The sequence below is a fragment of the Micrasema longulum genome, unplaced genomic scaffold (assembly GCF_059751315.1).
Source record: "Micrasema longulum isolate JH-2025_06_02 unplaced genomic scaffold, ASM5975131v1 h1tg000299l, whole genome shotgun sequence".
NCBI lineage: Eukaryota > Metazoa > Arthropoda > Insecta > Trichoptera > Brachycentridae > Micrasema > Micrasema longulum.
The window spans coordinates 412,911-428,750 of record NW_028277503.1 but is presented as its reverse complement, the minus strand read 5'-3'; the positions used below and the strand labels follow the sequence as shown (position 1 = coordinate 428,750).

General features: G+C 33.5%; 1 protein-coding gene across 1 annotated transcript; it reads left to right on the top strand.

Moving 5' to 3' along the window:
- The first annotated feature begins 6,084 nt into the window (after positions 1-6,084).
- On the top strand, positions 6,085-15,840 carry spn-A (RAD51 recombinase homolog spn-A). The gene is made up of 6 exons (XM_088224587.1): positions 6,085-6,465; positions 6,546-6,745; positions 9,411-9,558; positions 9,998-10,206; positions 13,378-13,507; positions 14,944-15,840. The coding sequence occupies exons 1-6, from the start codon at positions 6,379-6,381 to the stop codon at positions 15,187-15,189; spliced, it is 1,020 nt and encodes a 339-aa protein (XP_088080713.1). The 5' UTR covers positions 6,085-6,378; the 3' UTR covers positions 15,190-15,840.

Below are 15,840 nucleotides of genomic sequence, written 5' to 3'. Positions count from 1 at the left end.
ATTTGCGGTTGTAGGCCACTTACAGTGCCAAATTTTTCTAGGGGTTCTTTTCTACAGACTTTAATTGCAATGTCCAAAGATGATAATTTTACAATTTTCATTTAGTATAGCTGATCAGTGGCTAAGCCTTTCTTATTAGTGGACAAAAAAATTATTTAAATTTATTTCAACAGAGAGGGAAAAAGTTTTCGAGAAGGGAATATGAAAGTCTAGGCATTTACAGGGCTTATGACCTGTCATTGGCTGGTTTAAGTGGCCACTTTACACACTGTGTAACATTCACCATTCTGCCCATGTTTGAACATCCACATTTCCTCAACTCTTCCATCTGTTGACTTTTGTGAAGTAAAAGAGCTGAAACCTTTATCACGTGGGTGAGATTCATCCGGCTGAACCAAATCACCTACCAGGCAACGCCGGGAAACAATTTTCCAATTTTTATACTTCTTCTTTTACCAGGTAGTAATTCAACAATGTTTGATTATGTCCAAATGCTTGCAGACTGGCTGGATTTCTCGAAAACTTTTTCCCTCTCTGTTGAAATAAATTTAAATACGAACAACTCCCTAGGGAGGAAATCCAGCCAGTCTGCAAGCATTTTGACATAATCAAACATTGTTGAATAAAACTATTAGCAGCTTCTCGCCATCTAACAATTTTTCTATTTCTTCCGTGAATCTTCTGAGCCCAATTGTATTTTCGAAATTTGCAAAATTATGACAATGTGGAACGTTATTGGCATGTGACTGGCACACAAACCACTGTTCTATCAAATCCAATCGCAACAATATCAGACCTTCTCTTGTGTTTTCCAATTTTTTTTTACTCTTCCGACATTTACAAATATTTTTCCAATATTCTCGGACTCAAGTTCTTTTTACCAGACTTATGTGTTTTTGGTTTTGATTTTTCTTCCGCTTTTTCGTAATATTATGGTCTTATCTTTACGTTTGTCAAAATATAAATTAATCAGATCAGAACTTGCTACAACTGGCTGAGATGGTAAAGTGGTTCTTGTTTTTGTTTTCTCACGCCGAATTAAAATTCAATCAATGACGTTCGATATGTTGCTTAGTGATATAAGGCCAACATCTTGAAGTACAGCTGACACGATAGCTACCCCTTCTTGTTCAGAAACGCCATACTGATCTAATGTTCTTCAAGTGTAAGGTCTTTGAGAATTCAGGATGGGGTTTCAAGAATATCCGACTGTATAGGAAAGTCAGAAGTCTCGCTCACAGGCTGGTTCCGTTTGCTCGTATTTTTTCTCTTATCATTTACATTTGTTACATTTAACATAATTTTAATTATTGTCGTAAGTGTAAACAATTTATTTGGTGTGTGAATGAGTATCATACACTAATTTACAAAGAAATTGACAATATTACTGTACATTCTGTTTGTTTACCAAATAAAATAAATAAATAAATTAATAAAATGATCTTGTACTTAATTTTTGGGATTAATGCTCGTTGTTAGATATCGTCTTCTTAAAAAAATATTTACATGGTTCAAAAATGTCTTACTTATGTCGTATGTCGGTTTTAATGCCAAAATACACACCAGATTACAATTTCACGGGTAGAAAGCATATTTATGGCATGTCACAACCAGGCCCGAAAATATGGCAAATCGTGTCTTTTCTTAATATCGCTATAGTAATAAACTAGTTCAAGTTCATCGACTCACACAATTCACACAATATAATAGTAATTTATTTATCGGGAACAGCGGCCGCGCATGCTATTCTGACGGCCGCTCGCTCAGTGTGATGCAGTTTTACGAACTGATTTAAGAGGATAAGGGGAAAGGGTTGACTATCAAAGCCATTGTAATGTATTATCTTATTAATGATTATAATTTATGCATATTTATATTGCGGAAGAACATTCATTTAGTATCCAAATTAATTTAACCAAAACATGGCTTTTTTCAACAAAAATCTAAAATTCAACCCCCTCGCGGCAAATCTTTCCCTTAAAAAATATTTTTTATTTTAATTTTCCCTTAGTCTACATAGTACTATAGAACATCTTTTCCGCATAGGGCCGTTTTGATAATTTCAATTTTTTTTCTCCATACAAGATCGATCCACCCTAATGCATACCTATGTATACCGAATTACTTCTATTAATTTATTTGATATCAGGCTAAAACAACAAAATCAATAATAATTTTTATTACGATTCCCCTGTCAGTATATGAGAATACTTATAAATATTTTACACAAAATAAATTTTGTTCTAAATGAATGAATGATTAGTTGACAAGTAATGTAATTCTTGTCATGATGCTAATTAGAGAGGGTAATTTTTTTTTAACTGTTCTTTTAAAACAATTACTCTTCCGCCACACCCCTCACCATGAAAATGAAAAAATGTGAAACTGTTCTGCCAGTTGCTACTAGATTTTTTCACCACACTGCTCTAAACTGTTATTTATATTATATAAATTTCACAAAGCAGCTTAATTTGTGAAACGGTAACTGTTACTGCTACTTATAAATAACCTAAACGCTTATCTCTAATCCCAATACAATTTTTTCTTAAGAATATTTGATAATATTTAATATTTTCTGCAATCAATTTAATAAACTCCAAAATAGTATTCAAACTGTATCTAATATTATTGTGGGGTTATTTTTAATTGAAATGTATGAATATTTTATGAAAACTGGTTACTATACACATATTTGAGTTGAGGGTGGAGATTTCATTTATATTATAAAATTTGCATCGTTTGGCCATATGTAATGACATTCCTGCAAAATAAATATTTTTTAAATTTTTATTATACATAATTTGGTTGGATTATATTCCAGTGTTAAAAATGCTTTTAAATTTTTTTGTAACAAATTTGTGTTTTTTAAAATTATTTTTATGGGAATTCCTTCTCAAGATATTGTAGTTTTTGTATGTGTAAAATGTTGCAAAATTATCTCATTGTAATTAAGCATGTATCTCCCATCAAACATGGCCAGGTCATGTAGAGGTTTCAAAAATTACCTCTTATAGTATTTATTATGCCAGTGTGCCAGTGGCAAACGGTGACTTTTTTTATAGGTAAGCTTTAATTTTTTTCATAATTTGTACCTGTATGTACATACATACATAAAAGTTATCTCGCAAATAAGTGGAGGCGTATAAAAAAAAGTATATACAGGTACACGGATTCTTTTTCTATGGTTTTTTGTAAAAACAACTTCATCTCTCCAGCTCCAGTTCCACCTGCTGGCAACAGAAGACGCAATACCTACTTATTTTTAATCAAAATAATTTTAACCAATTACCCAACAAACAAACAACAATTAATAACTTTGCGTAATATGTAGGTATATTCTCCATTATTTTTAGACAGTACATGTATGCAAAAGTTTTAAAATATAAGGACAATAAAATAAGTTTATTTATAATTCCTTTTTGTTTGGCACTGATTAAAAACACCGTATATTTGTTTGTAATTTACATTTTATATTGCAAATATTTAGGTACTAATATAAATGAAAGTAAACATTTTATTGAATTTAAATTAATTTAAGATTAGATTTAAATTAATTTATTTATGCCAAAATACATCATTTTAACTTTACATATTACATTACATAACATAACATAACAATAACATTACATAACATAACATAACAATAACATTCATTAGAAATATTCACAATAATATTGCAACAAAAATTCTTCGTTTCCTTCTAAACTGAGAATGAATAATGCAAGAAATTGACGACACCGAGCGAGGCGCCACTAGCTAAAACGCGCGGACTAAAAAACTGGCGTCATATGTCAACAGCATACTATCAAACGAAAATGGTCTTTAGGAAATAACGCTCGAAATACTACTCTCCAAATAGAGAAGCTTGAAATAATATCTGTAATCTGCAAGTGAACTTAGCAAGGAAAATATAAGCACTGTGTTTTTGAATGTTAAAATACAGTATACATTTTGTATTGAAAAATAAGCTGCAATAATCGGAACCGGGCAATGCGCTGGGTGCGCATTTAGCAGCTTATATTTATTTTTTGAGGAAGATATAAACAGTGACGTTAATTTATAACAAATAAAGATTATTTTATTTATTCTCCTATAATTAAAACTACTATAAAACATTATTATTGGTAGTGAAATATAATGGTAAGCTGTAAATAATCGATTATATGGACGGTTCGCCCCTGCAGTGTGCTTAGTAAAAAAAAAATATTCTACACAATTTATTTACGCTTTTTTGTCTATTTGTATAGTGCAGAATAATTAAGTTGTCTTTGGTACTAGATACTTAAACTATTTACACAGACTTTGTCATAGCATGAACAAGGGGATTAAAAAAAAAAAGATTTGCTGAATGAGACAGAAAGACACTAATATGTTTTTAATTGCATTCATTTATAGTGTTTATTTACATAAATAATGTAAAATGGCCGGATGGGATAGGAGTATAGTGTAAAAAAAAATTGCTCCCCATTTGATAGGTTCCAAAAACAACTTAGGAATGTGCCAGGGCATTTTGTAGCATTATATACTATGTAGTAAGATGCTAAATAAATTATTGACAATAACATTTGTTCCCTGAGAGTAGTATGATGATTACTGATTAATTAATGATACCATTAAATCTCCTGCCTTAGGATTAATCAATTTTTTAAAAATGTTTTCTATTTGAAAAATTATGTTGGACGCATCTGAAAATCTTTTTGATACAACAGATATTACAATATGTCTATTGATTTCATACTGTGTTACAGACTTGATAACTTTGCATCATTCCGGTTTTGCTAATTGTCCATCTAGTTGTGACGCCCTAGAAAAATGATATAAAAAAGTCAGCTGAGTTCAGATTTAAAGTACCCACAAAACTATTATTTTTATACTAATTGCTAATTGAAACTATTGCCATTTGTTGGAGGCTTAAGAACGTTGATAGTGTGATTTATTTATCTTTATTGCATATATTTGTAACATAATTTAAAATGGGGTTAAAACCCCATTTTAAAAAATATATGTTTTTTTCTCATAAATGTGTTTTATTCATGCGGACCTGACTTGAGGTTAGTAGCTGACGGAGAGGCCCGGAGGCTGTTTGTAGATTGCGTATGATTAAACTAAAGAGTTAATGTGGAAAAATATGATAATTTACACTAGGGCTGGTATTCCGAACGCATTTACAGCGCGCTATAACGCGTATTTAGTACGTAAAAACGCGGTATACCGCGCTAAGATTGCGTTCGGAATACCAACCCAGTAACAGCTGTAAAATATGAAATCGACAACTTTTGTTATTGACCCGTTACACTGCATTCACACCCGTTACATACATAAAAAAACTTATACCTAGAATTTTTTCTTTTACTAAAATTATTTCCTTTGAGGAAATAGATTTACCAGTGATAAAAAAGTAATTTCAAGACAAATACAAAAGATTTTTTTCAATAAATAAATTTAGTATCGAAAAGGTTAGTAGCTGAAGTATTTATCAAGTATAGTCTATATATTCATAGTCAATGACAAAATTATTGTTTAAACTAATAGATAAAATATGAGTGTAATTTTAACGCGGGGAAAGGGTTAAAGATCTGAACAATTTATACGTGTTATGAGAATGTATTAAAAAGGAAAAATATTACCATCTTTCTATTTACCCCCCTTCCTTTCACACCGCGAATTTTTGGACCGACAATACCATTCGATTTAAAAAACAAGTTTTTAAAATGATTGCATAACTAGCAGGTAACGTGCTAAAAAATCCAGCCGTTTTATGTTTAGAATCCTGGACGCTTTGGGATATTGTGATTTCAGACACTCGGAAATTTCAGCCCTTTGGATCATACAACGTATTTTTTGTTGTTTAGAGCAATCACCTTGTGTCACCATTTTGGACAGCAACAGGGCCTGCATTGAAGAAGAATAATTATTATATAGATACCTAATATACATATGTATATATATATATATATATATATATATATATATATATATTAAAAATATAAAAAAACGCATGAGCACTTCGAGGACCATTTCGGTGTTTATGAACGCGACTTCAAGCGCAATCGTTTTTTTGTCCATGGATTTTCAAATTTGAACAAGAGAAAAAAATGACAACTTGTGAACTTGTCTAGATTTGTAATTTCTTTGCTAAAAGCGGGAAATAGTCGAAGTGAAATTCGCGCATATAGTAAATAAAAAAGCTTATTTTTGTATTTTCTTAAAAGTATAATTATCTAAAGGTTCATTTTCAGCATATCAGACGGCCTTTGTAGACTTTGTAATATTAAAAAAACAAAACTTTACAAAAACTTGGGTACACTAGTATTGTGTGCTCCAGCACTTCCGGCAAGTGATCCACCGAAGTGATCCAGCCCGAGCAATCAACAAATTATGGCGATGACATTATCTGCGACAACGGCATCTGTAGTAGAAGAGGATGCTGACGATTGTGGACCAACTCTAATTAACAAACTTGAGGTATAAAAGCAATCCCACACCAGAAGACGTGATTACTGGAAATCTAAAAATATAATGCAAATATTTATTTTTTGCTCTAGGGAAATGGAATCACTTCTGGTGATATAAAGAAACTTCAGGAATCTGGTTATAATACTGTTGAATCTATTGCCTTCACACCAAAGAAGAATTTACTAGCAATTAAAGGTATCTCTGAATCAAAAGCTGACAAGATTATTGCTGAAGCTTCTAAACTAGTTCCCATGGGGTTCACCACAGCCACTGAGTTTCATCAAAAGAGGTAGGGTTTCTTCTTGCTCTACGGCCTTTTCGTCCTCTTGTGGTTGTATATTATATAATTATAATTTATATTATGATAGAAAAGTTCCTGGCTAAACATCAGAAACTTTTCTGCGCATTTGTCGATCTGCAAAAGGCATTTGATAGAGTTGACAGAGAGAAATTGTGGAAGGTTTTATCGGAATATGGAGTAAATGGTAACCTGACAAGGGCTATTGCGTCACTGTATAAGGACAGCACAGCATGTGTGAAGGTGAATGGGTCATTCACATCGTGGTTTAATATTCCGAAAGGAGTCAAACAGGGATGTGTAATGTCACCATGGTTGTTCAACATATACATCGATAACTGTATGAAAGAACTGAAAGATTTAAGAATGGGAGCAAAAATGAATGGTATAACTGTTAACTGTCTTCTGTATGCAGATGATGCCGTGCTTCTTGCTAGCAGCAAAGAAGACCTTCAATTCTTGGTAACAAAAGTCTACGATGTATGCAAGAAAAGCGATTTGCTTATGAATGTTGATAAATCGAAAGTGATGGTTTTTTAAAGGGATGAAAATATAACTAAATGTGAGATCAGCGTGAACGGAGATATTCTGAATCAGGTAGAAGAATTTGTGTACCTGGGAAGTATGTTTACTAGGGACGGAAAGGTCGATAAAGATATTGAAAGGAGGGTGAGTGCCGGGAACAGGGTGAACGGTGCACTAAAATCTACTTTGGCAAACAAATGTTTATCGCAGGAGGCTAAACTAGCAGGTCACAACGGAGTTCTAGTTCTAACTCTAATGTATGGGAGCGAAGTATGGAATTGGAAAAATAATGATGAAAGTAGGTTGCTGTCGAAATGCGATCCCTCAGGCGAATGTGTGGTAAAACGATGTATGATAGGTGCACAAATGTCGAGATCCGTGAAGTGTGTAAGGCTGAGACATGCATTATTGACAGAATCAAGAAAGGGGTGCTGCGTTGGTTTGGACATGTAGAGCGAATGGACAGCGAAAGAACGGCTAAAAGGATCTACGATGCAAATGTTGATGGATGCAGAAAACGAGGAAGACCAAGAAAGACATTGCACGATCAATTCCATCAAATACTTGAAGATGGACATGTCAAAAGTAGGAATAATCGGCGTGCGTGCATAAGAAGATGTATGAATGTAGAGGAAGCGAGGTCTGTATGCCAAGATAGAGTGTTATGGCGTTCTATCCTCTCTGCCTACCCCTACGGGGAAACGGCGTGATGGTTTGTTGTTGTTGTTGTTGTTATAATTTATATATAATATATACGAGTATAATGTGTATGTATTTCAAGTAATTTTTAATACGTATAGTATATTAATATATCATACTCGATTTTTTAATATTTTTATTTTTAAGCACTCTTTAAACCACAGATATGTAAATGGCAGAATTGCCGTTTATAAATAAATAAATATCTAACATATTTATTTACAATGTAATATTTTTACTTGTTAGTTACTATCCAAAGGTTATTGCAGTTAGTATTAACTCCCCCTTACCTGCGATGTGTAGCTAGTACACATTGCATCTAATAACTTAAATATATCCATAAATATAATCTGGCTGGAGATTTTAAATTTTCTTCTGTTATACATTTACGTATCGATTGAAATAATTCACTATTAAATAATAAGTTCTTTTTAGGCTCAAAAAAGCACTTTATCAGAAATCGGGGATACATCCCCAATACAATAAAAAGTTTACCAATGTGTCGCATTGTCGAGGCGATAAAGTAAAAGAGTACCGAGTATACGACTGCCTCAAACACTCCTCACGCGTAACTCTCTATGTTATAGGTATATTTGTGAGCGAGAGAGACAATTTTATGCATCACGCATGTAACCTGTACCACTGTCACAGTACGACGGTTATGCGTTTAATTGCTCTCAGAGCTTTGTTACAGGTGGACCTCTTGCTCGTGCTCCGAGCGTCAGCTAATGGGTTTTCCACATTTTTAACTATTAGATTAATAATATTATCGCTTTTGACTTCCTAGACTGGAATAAATTGCCAAGCCTAGTTGTCCTAGCTGTCCATTCCATTTCTGTCAACCAGTTCAAAAACCGTTTGGATTTTTTTTTGAAGGAAGAAAAACTCGGACAAAAAGCAGTACACGAGATATAGGCGCATCAGCAAAGGCTGCCTTCCTATAACGAATAATAATAATTATAAATATTGAACCAATTGCTTATGAATATTCCATTTTTTTATTTTAAATCTCCCATTTTTGCATGTGTATTGACTACGCAGACTAGGCCAAAAATTAATACACAGTATTACTGTTACACATATTAAATTAATATGTGCTAGAAAAAAATTTCACATAATATCATGGGGTAACAACTAGGCAACTTAAAAATCAGCATTTTTGAGTTACCCACTACAAACAAATATTTGTATCTTCCTCTGTGAATGCTACAAATAGACGAGTCATGCATTGATGATAAATGATGAATGAATCACGACGAATGAGGTTACCTAGTTGTAGTAATTACTCCGCGATATGTTATTTAGAATGTTCATTTATATGTTTTGAAAAAGTTTTACTTGTAATTAAATGTTTATATTTTAAATACAATTTTGAGAGTGATGAATTTCCTCAGTCAAATATACCACAAGTTTACTAGCTAAAATTTTGTAGATCTGAAATCATCCAACTAACGACCGGTTCTAAGGAGTTGGATCGCCTACTCGGGGGTGGCCTGGAAACTGGCTCTATCACGGAGATCTTCGGGGAATTTAGAACTGGCAAAACTCAGCTCTGCCACACACTTGCTGTGACTTGTCAGGTATAATAAAGAACTTGCTAGAAAACTACTTCTGCTTGAGGATTTATTTTATTTGGAAAACCGATAGTTCTAGCCTATTAACAGTTTGTATGCGCTCACAACCAATGAAAGTTTTCTAAAAATTGCACCATGTAAGTAAAGAAATATACGTAAACATACATTACTTCTATTGAGCGATACCCCTGTTGAGCCGAGACGAATAATGTACTACTTGTAAATTAATAATACAACAAAACATTATTATAAAATAACACATAGCACATCAATATAGAAAGAACAATGACATAACCAATAGAAAAATCATCAAGAAGTTTCCGCCTCAAAGTATGTTTATTACTCATCTGTCTCTTTAATTTTTTTTCTGAATAGATAAAATGTATCATAAAAATAATAAATACGCATATTATGTATTTAAATAATAATTTATGGTGGAGTTTAGTTGCCCGTGGAGCAAAGCGGAGGGGAGGGAAAGTGCCTGTATGTGGACACGGAGGGAACGTTTCGGCCGGAGCGTCTGCTGGCCGTAGCGGCGCGTTACGGTATGGCCGGGGCGGCCGTACTGGACAACGTGGCCTACGCCCGTGCCTACAACTCCGACCACCAGACGCAGCTGCTGCTGCAGGCGTCAGCTATGATGGCAGAATCCAGGTTCGGACAAACATATATTCTATATTATATTACGGCAAATATGCAGAACATTTTTGAGAAGGTGAATTTCCTCTCTGTTGCAACAAATTAAGATCTAAATCAATTGATTTTATGAATGTTGTACTAGAGGGTTTTTGATATAAATGCTAAAACAGATGTCTCATATGACACAGCTTATTTACTTAAGGTTTTGTCAAGCACAGCCTGTTTGGAAAGAGCTACTATAGAGTCAAGTCGACAAGACAGCTTGGCATTAGATTTGCGATTATTGATTTTAATTCATTTGATTGGTTTAATTTACGAAGTATTGGTTTATATTTTATAATTATAATTTATATATTGACGATTATAAGAGATTTTCAGCTATTTTATTTTATTTTATTTGGGAAATCAACAGTTCTACATACATATTTTTAGTAAACAAACAGATATAGTGTATAAACTCAGAACTAATAACAGATTTCCACATAGTATACAAAGTTAGTAAAGAAAATATAGTGACTATAGTGACGCATAGTCACTTAGTCTTTTGACTGTTGTCGCTGCTGCGATATAAATATATCTAGATACACACATAAAAACAGATCAACAACCATCTAGCAAAATAGCTTTGTCTTCAAAGGTGTAAAAAATCATAATAATCTTCTTAATGAACTAAAAACTATCAAAAATAATATATCGTTATATAAATTTAAAGTTAATCTTAAGAAATTTTTTGAACTCGTGTAAAAACAACATTAGTATGAATGTATTATTGTTTTATGTTTATTCTTTAAATATCCTATGTTTTTCTTTTTCTTTTCATGTACTCGTATTAAAATTATATAAACTCTTATAAATAAACAACTTAAACAGTGTAAGTCACCCTCCAAGCACAAGAGCTAGTCTCTTTTTTTGGAGAGTTACAGTGATAAAATTTACTAGATGTGTAAAAGTAGTTATGTTTAGAATTTTACAAAAAACTTGTACTTTTTTATGAAATTTATGAATAAATAAAAAAAAATCTCCGGAAACATATGAATGGAGACAGCTATTAATATATATATATATATTTGGATAATTTATATAGCGCCGTTTTTGTGAAAATCACCTCAAGGGCGCTGTACAGTAAATAAATATCCCACCACGTCTTGCAGCTACAGAGCGCATGGACGGTTGGGATTCTTGTTCCTCGTCTCCAATTATGATATACAGGAGCTAGATTACAGCACGTCTTGCAGCTACAGAGCACATAGATAATAAGAAATCTAGCCCCTATTTGCAAGTTAAGAGATTTAGTGATATTTAAAAAATATATATTACAAACAAATTTATAAAAATAGAAGTTAGATAACAACAAGTCTTGCAGCTACTGAGCGCATGGACGGTTGGAATTCTAGACCTCATTAACTAAATTTGTATATTTGATAGTTGATAACATTTACCTATTGAAGCTAGATTACTAATCGTCTGGCAGCTACAAAGTGCATGGACGAGTGAAATTCTGGCAACTTAAAATTATCAATAAATTTACAAAAACAAACATTGAGCATAATAGTCAATTTGTAAGGTGTTCGTGCTAAAAAGTAAACAATAAAAAACTAAACAGATAAAGCACTTCAACACTATGGATGACATAACAGATAAAAATATCCGAAGGGTAGCCCTCGTAGATGTTCGGTAGTCACTAGTCACTGTTGCAGTATCGCACATGTGCAAACACATGTTTATTCTAAATTCCTAGAAGATGGTCCGGTCCACGTGTAGTTGCCGAAGGGGGGAAAGAAGTTTATTGTTCCAACGACTTTGTATCCATTTCAGTCTGTATTATTTCGTTTTATAATGAGAATGAAATTCCCGCTCAATTTTATTTATTTTTTACATTATTATTAGACAAACGGGTGTATGAGAGTGGTTCGAGGATTGACGTATCATTTTGTGTGTACGAGCATATTGGAAAGAATATTTTTAATCTATTGAGTATTTATCAATAAGTTCACTTTTGGTAGCACTGTTGTAATTCATCGTGGGAGGTAGTATTCTAGATAGTTAAATCTTGGTACATTCGCATCGCAAATTAATACATTCTTAAACGATTTCAATGGGTTATTAAACTGCTACTTACTGTGTAGAATCTGTATTTAGTAAATGTATTGCTTGGGTGAATTATGACGTAAATTATAACTTCTGGGTACAGCTTTTTCACCACATACTGCATACCGCTTCTGAAGACTTGAATCCTTGGCGGTACCCACCTACAAGGAAAAATTGCTTGTTGCCTAACAGAAGACTCTGCCCGAAGATGCTCTATATAATCTGGTATCCTTGGCATCGTTGTGTTGCATGAAGGTAATCCAGAAACACATAACATGTACTTCATTGGGCTGAGAAAAGGAAGAAAGTGAATTCTTCACTGACTGGGATTAAATTGATCGGATAAGATCAATTCGCCAAAATGATTACAAAACTTATTATTTATTTATTTGACAATATTGTAGTCTGCATTGCTTTACGGGCTGTTTAACCCACCACGTAATGCAGACTGTAAACATTAGTTAGATCTTAATGGATAGAAAGCAGATAGCTGCGAAACTACCGATACGTACAGAAAAATAGATCCATTACTATCCACAGAAGCCGTATTCAGCAATTGAATTGTCCTATTAATGGATGAATTCTGACTTGCATTTGTATGGCTTCTGGGTGTGTAAAACAGTGCGTGAGATCTCACTCTAGTATAATTATTGAGAGTATACAAACTGATCTCTTTCAGTATATTTGGATTATATATACTTCCAGAAATCAGCTTATAGAAATGTTTCCCAAAAAAAATTTTACGACGAGATTCGAGAGTGTTGTAATCCAACACCCTTGCTAGAAAGAATGATGATGAGAATTTTAAAAGCCTTGAAATTGTTTTTGAAAGCCACTAGACCTGTTTATCCGACAGGACTTTTTAAAGGGTCACGGATAGTATCGAGAAGCTCCATTCGGTATTCATAGAGAGAGGGGAAGAGACAAGACCACAGAATGTGTTCAGAAGATTGATGAACAATATTAAAAACAAATAAACTTTAATTAAATTTACCTGAATTATCGTGATCAGGGATAACCCAAGGAGAATCCTAGGTACAATAATAACTAATTCTAACCTCTTATCCAATATTATTAATGTAATTAAATATTGCGCAGATACGCTCTACTCATTGTGGATAGTGCTACCGCTCTGTACAGAACAGACTACTCTGGAAGAGGAGAACTCAACGCCCGACAGATTCATCTTGGACGATTCCTTAGAATGCTGTTGCGACTAGCTGATGAGGTAAGTAAACTCATTCAATTCAGATTTTACTAAATATGAATGAATCTTAAAGATATGCGTGGGACCAATAGGAGACGAGCTTTCTGAAGAAGGACAATTTATTTATTTAACTTTTTCTACATAATGTTATTTGTACATTGGCGGGCTTATTTCCAAATGGCAATTTCTTCCAACCAACCAATAAAATTAAAGTTTTATTTTTATAATTCAAGTTACAGAACATATTCAATAGAAAAAAAAAGATTAAAAAGCTAAAGATATATAAAAATAGAAATAAATGTATTTGTTTATAAATTACCTTAAATCAAAACTATTACTCAATGGGAAAAAGGAAAAAAGAAAGGAGGAGAGATTAAGGAAGAGAACGGAAATGTTTCTCCAGACGTGATTTAAACAGAGATAATGTAGTAACATCTTTGATGGTGGATGGGAGATGATTCCACAGTCGAGCCGCATGGACACTAAATGAGTTAGAGAAGAAAGAGGAATTGTGGATGGGTATTAAGAGAGTGCCTTGAGAATTAGAACGAAGAGGTAAACCATGAACTGATAAGTGTTGAAATTTTTCACAGAGGTATATAGGAGCGTTATGACTATGAAGCACATTGAACAGAAGTAAGAGGGAGTGATAGTCTCTCCGCTGTCTAATTTTGAGCCATTTCAGTTGCCTACTACCTAATGTGGTCATATTTCCAATGACCAAAAATGTACCTTATGCATGTATTCTGAAGTCGTTCAAGTTTATCAAGTTGCTCACAGCTTAAATCAGTCATGGAAACATCAGCGTAATCTAGAATGGGTAGTAGTAATGCTTGTACAAGGGTGCATTTAGTATTAATGGGTAAGAATTTTTGCAACCTTCTAAGTGAGTGTAGACTGAAAAATATTTTGCGGCTTAATTCATTAGTATGAGCTCGCCAGCAGAGATGTTCATCCATTTGTACTCCTAGATTTTTTACGGATTTCCTGTATTGAATATTGGTACCATTGACAATTCCATAGATCGGAGTAAATAATGTGTTAGATTTGATTTTCAGAACAGATTTTTCTGTCTCTTATAAAAATTTGATTTAGTAGATTGGCGGTAATGCACGCCGACCGATGATATATTGTCTTTTAGCTAATCACACCACATAAGTCATTTTTGTTATTTTTACAGGATGACAAAAAACCGCTTATTTTATTGAAAGGTCAACTAAATGATGCATTTAATGTTATTAAATTGAAATGTTTATCGATAAATTGTTGTCTATTAAAAACCTGTAGTCCAATTCCTCTTTAATTCAATAAAATAATCAAACAAAAATGACATACGCGGTGTTGTTAGCTAAGCGACGGTATGCTTAATAATTTTATGTAATTTATTTATTTTTTATACTAATTCTAAAGGGAATTTCTTTTTCATCCACATGTATCAAAGATGTATATGTTTTTAGTTTGGAGTTGCCGTTGTTATAACTAACCAAGTAGTGGCCCAAGTGGAAGGTGCTGGAGTATTCGCAGCCGATCCCAAGAAACCGATTGGAGGACATATCCTAGCGCACGCCTCCACCACGAGACTATACCTCCGCAAGGGGCGTGGAGACAATAGGATATGTAAAATATATGACAGTCCCTGTTTACCTGAGTCAGAAGCCATGTTCTCTATCGCGACCGAGGGAATCACGGACGCTAAGGAATAAAATTAATTAATTCATCATCATCGTTTCCATATCCGCATATTTATTATCTTCAACCCATATCCTGATGGTGCATAAGTAAATGGAGCGTATCTTGAGCATCTGTTAAAGGAAGGTAAGGAGATCAGTCTTACGCTTCGGGCGCCAGTTCAGGGACGATGAAATATTGCAGTAAAATATTTACTTGTAATGCAAAATTACATTACAAGTAAATATTTTATGTCAACATTCCCAGGAATCGAACCCGGGACCTCAAACTACAGTACGAAGCAGACTTTTCTACACTTGATTCCCCTTTTTAGGATTTTAACCTGAGAAAGGCCATCGAGAAGAAAACACCCGTCCAGGATTCTGGTTCTATTTCACACATAGAGCTGTATTTTTCATCCGCCCAGTCACAGACAAATACATAAAAAAGGCAGCCTCCATTGTGTGATGGTTAAGACACTTGACTCACGCGTGTAAAATTCCAGGTTTGATTCCCGGTGAGAACACAAAAAAGTTTTTCTCAACCCTAGGTGTTTTGTGCTGTAATTGGCTCCCCTGGTCTGTTGAGATGATTTATAAAAATAAGTAATTATAAAAATTCTAAAGCATAATTTAGTTCCGTGACATTTGATTATATCATTTGATTTGGACTAACCCCATCACTGC